Source organism: Panthera uncia, chromosome D1, assembly GCF_023721935.1.
Source record: "Panthera uncia isolate 11264 chromosome D1, Puncia_PCG_1.0, whole genome shotgun sequence".
Taxonomy (NCBI): Eukaryota; Metazoa; Chordata; class Mammalia; order Carnivora; family Felidae; genus Panthera; species Panthera uncia.
In genome coordinates, this window is record NC_064808.1 from 11453907 (window position 1) to 11460514 (window position 6608).

At 45.9% G+C, this 6608-nt stretch overlaps 1 protein-coding gene across 1 annotated transcript; it reads left to right on the forward strand.

The window, feature by feature from the left end:
• Positions 1 to 4489: 4489 nt before the first annotated feature.
• LOC125911302 (olfactory receptor 1052-like) lies at positions 4490 to 5423 on the forward strand (the record flags this gene model as incomplete). The annotated part of the gene is given in 2 exon segments (XM_049615164.1): positions 4490 to 4812; positions 4814 to 5423. Coding segments are annotated over 2 exon segments (933 nt in total), but the record flags the coding sequence as incomplete, so codon positions are not given.
• Between the last annotated feature and the right edge of the window lie 1185 nt (positions 5424 to 6608).

A 6608-nucleotide genomic window follows, 5' to 3' on the forward strand; every position in this document is an offset into this window, starting at 1 on the left:
GTTTTCATTAAGTAATTTCTCTAGCGTATTTATTTCTCTAGTTATTTATTCTCTTTCCTCAGGCTATAATCCCTACCCAATGAATAGAGGATTCTGCCAAGCATTGTCCACATGGTCATTCAAGTTCAAATACCCATTCATCCTTGTGTGATCGCAAGCAGGTTACTCGGTTCTCAAATGAGGCCAGGGTGAGGGGAGTACCTGGCCTACAGAATAGCACAGAGCAGAGGTTCAACAAATATTTGTTTTGTTTTATTTGAGAGAGAGAGAGAGAGAGAGAGAGAGCACGCACACATGCACACACGTAAGCAGAGGAGGGACAGAGAGAGAAAGAGAATCTCAATCAGGCTCCACACTCAGCATGGAGTCTGATGCAGAGCTCAATCCCACGACCCTGGGATCATGACCTGAACCAAAATCAAGAATCAGATACTCAACTAATTGAGCCACCCAGGTGCCCCACAAGTGACTTTTTTTGATGTCCAAATATTTTGTACATGGAAAAGATTATCTAAAGCCGTTTGTTAATTGATTATAATTTTTTATTTTTTAATTTTTAATTTTTATTTATTTTTGAGAGAAAGAGGCAGAGCATGGGAGAGGAAGGGGCAGAGAGGGAGAAATAGAACTTGAAGCAGGCTCTGGGCTCCAAGCTGTCAGCACAGAGACCGACGTGGGGCTCGAACTCATGAACTGTGAGATCATGACCTGAGCCGAAGTTAGATGCTCAACCGACTGAGCCACCCAGGCGCCCCACAAGTGACTTTTTTGATGTCCAAATCTTTTGTACATGGAAAAGATTATCTAAAGCCATTTGTTAATTGGTTATAATATTTTAAGTTGTAAATTTAGAACTTAATTTTTCTTAGGCCACTAAATGCAATTTTCAAATATAATCAATTGAATTTTAGATCTAGTAATGTTTGTTAAAATTTAAAACAATCACACTTAATCTTTGGTTAATGTTCCCTTAGCCTCAAAATTTAACAGATTAAATTCCTTCAATTAATTTAAGCACTATTTACAATCAAATTCTCTTAAGCAATTCAAAGTCATATACACAAAAAAATCTATAGCTGCAAATTCTCCTAAACATTTAAACACCATTTATAAATATGATTGGGGCGCCTGGGTGGCTTAGTTGGTTAAGTATCCAACTTCAGCCCAGATCATGATCTCATGGTTCATGAGTTCAAGCCCCATGTTGGGCTCTGGGCTGACAGCTCAGGGCCTGGAGCCTGCTTCAGGTTCTGTGTCTCCCTTTCTCTCTGCCCCTCCCCGACTTGCACTCTGTCTCTCTGTCTCTCTGTCTGTCTCTCTCTCTCTTTCTCTCATGAGAATAAATAAACATTAAAAAAGAAAATAAATATGACTAATTAGGGGTGTCTGGGTGGCTGACACAGCCACCAGTTCGTTGAGCATCTGACTTTGACTCAGGTCATGATCTTGAGGTTCGTGGTTTCAAGCCCCACATCAGGCTCTGCCCTGACAGCTTGAAGCCTGCTTCGGATTCTGTGTCTCCCCTTCTCTCTGCCCCTCCCCCTCTGTGTTCGCTCTCTCTCTCTCTCAAAAATAAACATTTTTTTAAATAATAAAAAATAAGAAGAACAACAAATATAATTAATTAAATGCTCTTGAACTTTTTAAACCACAATCACAAATTTAATGTACCTCATTTCCCAAGCCCTTCAGAAGACCTCATAAGTTGTTTAAACAACTCCTCAAAATTACTAAATCAAAAACTATATATCTAATAAATCAAATGTTCCTCTGCATTTTAGCCAAATCAAAAATAAATTCAGCTAATTCAATTTAGCTAAGCATCCTCCTTATGTTACATCAAATTAAGCAGCTACTCTTTTTTAAATTTTTTTGTGTTTATTTATTTTTGATGGGGGGGAGAGAGGGGCAGAGAGAGAGGGGGACAGAGGATCTGAAGTGGGCTCTGTGCTGATAGCAGAGAGCCTGACGTGGGGCTCAAACTCTCAAAACATGAGATCATGACCTGAGCCTAACTCGGGCACTTAACCGACTGAGCCACCCAGGCGCCCTACAGATACTCTTAACCATTTCAACCACCTCAAATCATATATTAATATGTATATATTCAAATGCGTATTCAAGTTCATATTAAATGATATACTTGTTACCAAAAATTTATCATCTTATAAAGACATCTTACCAAAATTATAAATATAGGCTGCAAAGCATATACCCATCTGAAAAGAATCACCCTAAGGCCTCCACAGCTGGAGTTAAAAATTTATGGTTGTCAGAGATTCAAGATGAGGGCTGTGAATTCAGACATTTGGGCCCAAACTCCAGGACTGGAAATCCACCCCCAAGGTCCAGCCCACCTTGCACGTTAAGCGGCTGAACCGCCTCCCGTAGTCAGGTCCTGCTGCCGTGACCCTAAGACACCACAGGCACCAGCTTTCAGCGGCTCTGGGTTTCACGCAGCATCGTCGTCCGATTCCACCCCTACCCACTTCTTATCATAACCCTTCCCCAATTTTTACCACCTGATTTGGGCGACGGGAATTCTGAACCCACCCATCTGGGTAGTAACTGTCCTCTTGGCAGCCAGGTTTGCCCCCAAGAGACCCTGTATCTTCTTTACCGCTTCCTTACCCCCATTCGATAAGCGTTTACTGAGAGGTTACTATGTGCCAGTCGCCGGAGACACAGCAATGAACGAAAAATTGACAGAAATGCCTGGTTCTGCGGTTCTAGCATCTTAATATCAAGACAGAGATGGTGGGCAACAGCAAGAAGTCATGCGTATGTTGCATGTGTATGTTTCTCTATTCGAAGAGAAAAGGTCCGGGGCGTCTGGGTGGCTCAGTCCGTTAAGCGGCAGACTTCAGCTCAGGTCATGATCTCACGGTCTGTGAGTTCGAGCCCCGCGTCGGGCTCTGTGCTGACAGCTCAGAGCCTGGAGCCTGCTTCAGATTCTGTCTGTCTGTCTGTCTGTCTCTCTCTCTCTCTCTCTCTCTCAAAAATAAACATTAAAAAAAAAAAAGATTCTTTAGAAGAGAAAAGGTCCTCTGAGGAGGAAAAGGAAACAGAGAAGAGGGATAGTGCGTGCTGATGGAGGGCAGGGTTTCATTGTCAATAAGATGCTTAGGGAGGGCTTTACAAGCAGGTGACATCTGAGCCTGAACTTAAAGGAAATGAGGGAAGGAGCTCTGTGGCTAACCAGAGCAAGAGTGCTCCAAGGGGCAGGGACAGCGGTGCAGATGTCCTGAATCACACCTGTGTGTCCTAAGAGGGCCAAGGAGGCACGAGTCGCTGGAGCAGGGTAAGCAAGAGGGAAAAGAGTGGGCCAGGGGACAGAGAGGTGCAAGGAAGTGACGGAGTAGTGGCCAGGCTCCCAGAGCCATTGTGAGCAATCTGCATTTCTCTGGTGTGGTGACAGGCTTGCCCTGGCTTCTCCTCTTAATAGGAAAGCAGGACGCCAGCTAAGAGCAGTTGCATTAATTCAAGCAAGCTTATGAGGGTGTCTTGCAAAGAAGGGGTGGGAAGCTGGTACTTATTTTGAAGGTAGAGCCGATGTGATTTGCTGAGGGGTTCAATGAGGGGTGAGAAAAAAGGTGGCCAAAAATGGTTTGGGCCAAAACAACTGACAGGATCCTGCTGGCATTCCCTGAATGAGGAAGATTTTATCGAATTCAGAATTTCTATTTATTCACTGACACCAGCACTTGATAGATACCAGGGCACAAATTACTGAGATATGAAGTCACTCTCCAGCTGCTAGGGGTAAGAAAGTCCAACAAGAGGGGCGCCTGGGTGACTCAGTCGGTTAGGTGTCCGGCCTCGGCTCAGGTTATGCGTGATCTCACAGCTTGTGAGTTCGAGCCCCGCGTCGGGCTCTGTGCTGACAGCTCGGAGCCTGGAGCCTGTTTTGGATTCTATGTCTCCCTCTCTCTCTGCCCCTGCCCTGCTCGCACTCTGTCTCTCTCAAAAATAAGTAAACATTAAAAAATAAAAAATAAAGTCCAACAGGAAAGATGGACGGGCATTTTATTTTTAAAGTTAAAATATAGTGTCATGTCAAGTAAAGGAGCATCTGTGAAAGTCCGGGGAGAGAGGGAGGGGACGGACCTCTAAGCTGGGTCTGGAGAGACAAAAGGGCATTCAACAAGAATGTAGAATTTGAAAAAGCACAGACATTTGCAATCACCCACTGTGTTCGTGGAAGTAGGTTGTCCAGAATTGCAAGTTGAGTGCACGGTAGCACGGAGGCGTCGCAGAGGACGTGTGGCAAGCTGAAGAATGTAGACATTATCCTGAGGGGTACAGAGGACCTTCAGTACCTCGCATGAGGGTGACATGATGGGATTGATATGGAGTTTGGGGACCAGCCTGCCACTCAGAGATGCACAAAGGGGAAGAGATTAAAGGCTACCTCTTTGATGAGAATGTTAACATTCTTGTTTCTCCTCCCTGCATTCATTGTCCTGTGGGTAACACACCAGTGGGATGATATCGGGGCACCGCAGTGACAAGATTCATCCTGCTGGGCCTCACAGACCAGGCTGACCAAAAACAACTCCTCTTTGCCGTCTTCCTGATGATCTGCACCGTGACACTGGTGGGCAACCTGGGCATGATAGACCTGATCCGTGCCAGGTCCACCCTCCACACCCCCATGTACTTTCTTCTGAGCGTGCTCTCCTTCCTGGACACCTGCAATTCCTCCGTGTTCACCCCCAGGCTGCTGATCAGCATCCTCACCACGGACCGGTCCATCTCGTTTACAGGCTGTGTGGTCCAGATGGCCTCCATGATCCTCCACGGCACAGGGGAGCCTGCTCTTGGCCGTAATGGCCTATGATCGATTTGTGGCCATCTGCCACCCTCTCCTCTACCACGCCATCATGTCTAAGCGCCTGTGCATCCAGCTGGTAATGGTCACCTATGCTGCGGGGGTGTTCGTTTCAGCTCCGCAGACAAGGAATGCCATCATCTTGCCCTACCCTGGTCCCAACGTCATTGATCGTTTCTTCTGTGACATCCCCCCTGTGCTCCAACTGGCCTGCTCAGACACCACAGTGGCCAACGTCATCCTGCTTTGCCTCTCTGCCGTGGTCACTGTCCCCACGGTCTCAGCCATCTTGATCTCTTATGCCTTCATCCTGGTCACAATCTGTAGGATGAGGTCCCTGGAGGCCCAGCGCAAAGCTTTCTCCACTTGTGCCTCCCACCTCACTGCCCTCTCCCTCTTCTATGGGTCTGTGTTCTTTGTCTATGTCCAACCCAACCGTGGAAGTGCTGCAGCCTATAACAAGGGCCTCTCTGTGTTCTACACCATTGTGATCCCCATGCTGAACCCCCTGGTCTACAGCTTAAGGAATAAAGATGTCGAGGCTGCTGTACAAATTAGGGTCCTTAACTTCAGCAGAAAAGGAATTTGTTAGCAAGGTGTCTGGTAGCTCATAAAACAGAAGAGAAGCCTGGGACAGGAACCAAGAGTGGCCAAGCACAGCTGAACACCAGCCACAAGAATGGTATGTGCAGGCTGCCACCATAGGGGACATCGTCCATTGCCATGGCTAGCTCTGCTGCCCCCGGGCATTCAGCACTGCTCAGCTGCCGGAAAAAGCCACCTACACTAGCCACTGTACCACCCTCCATAGCGTCCAGCCACATATCAACTCTAACTGACCCTACACCCTTCCATCATTCCCTGAAGTTCAAGCCCTAGGCAGGAACATCTACCTGGTTGGCAACATCACTATTATACTATTGTCAATACACTACATTCAGCTCGGATCTGTTACATCCCCTGATATCCTACATCCACACTTGTTGTTTTTTTTTTTAAATCATTTTTAATGTTTATTTCTTTGTTTTGAGAGAAAGAGAGCAAGCAGAGGAGGGACAGAGAAAGAGGAAGAGAGAGAATCCCAAGCAGGCTCCAAGCTGTCATTGCGGAGCCTGATGCAGGGCTCGATCTCCTGGACCATGAGATATCAAGAGTTGGGCGCTTAACAAACTGAGCCACCCAGGTGCCCCCCTTGTACATCCACACTTGCATCTTACAGACCCCTAGGACCTCCAATCAGTGGTCCCAGAAGTGAGAGTCAGATTCTTTTTTTTTTTTTTTCATTTTTTAAAATTTACATCCAAATTAGTTAGCATGTAGTGCCAACAGTGATTTCAGGAGTAGATTCCTTAGTGGCCCTTCCCCATTTAGCCCATCCCCCCTCCCACAACCCCTCCAGTAACCCTCAGTGTGTCCTCCATATTTATGAGTCTCTTCTGTTTTGTCCCCCTCCCTGTTTTTATATTATTTTTGTTTCCCTTCCCTTATGTTCGTCTGTTTTGTCTCTTAAAGTCTTCATATGAGTGAAGTCATATGATTTTTGTCTTTCTCTGACTAATTTCACTTAGCATAATACCCTCCAGTTCCATCCATGTAGTTGCAAATGGCTAGATTTCATTCTGTTTGATTGACGAGTAATACTCCATAGTATGTATATACCACATCTTCTTTATCCATTCATCCATCGATGGACACTTGGGCTCTTTCCATACTTTGGCTATTGTGGATAGTGCTGCTATAAACACGGGGGTGCATGTGCCCCTTTGAAACAGCACAC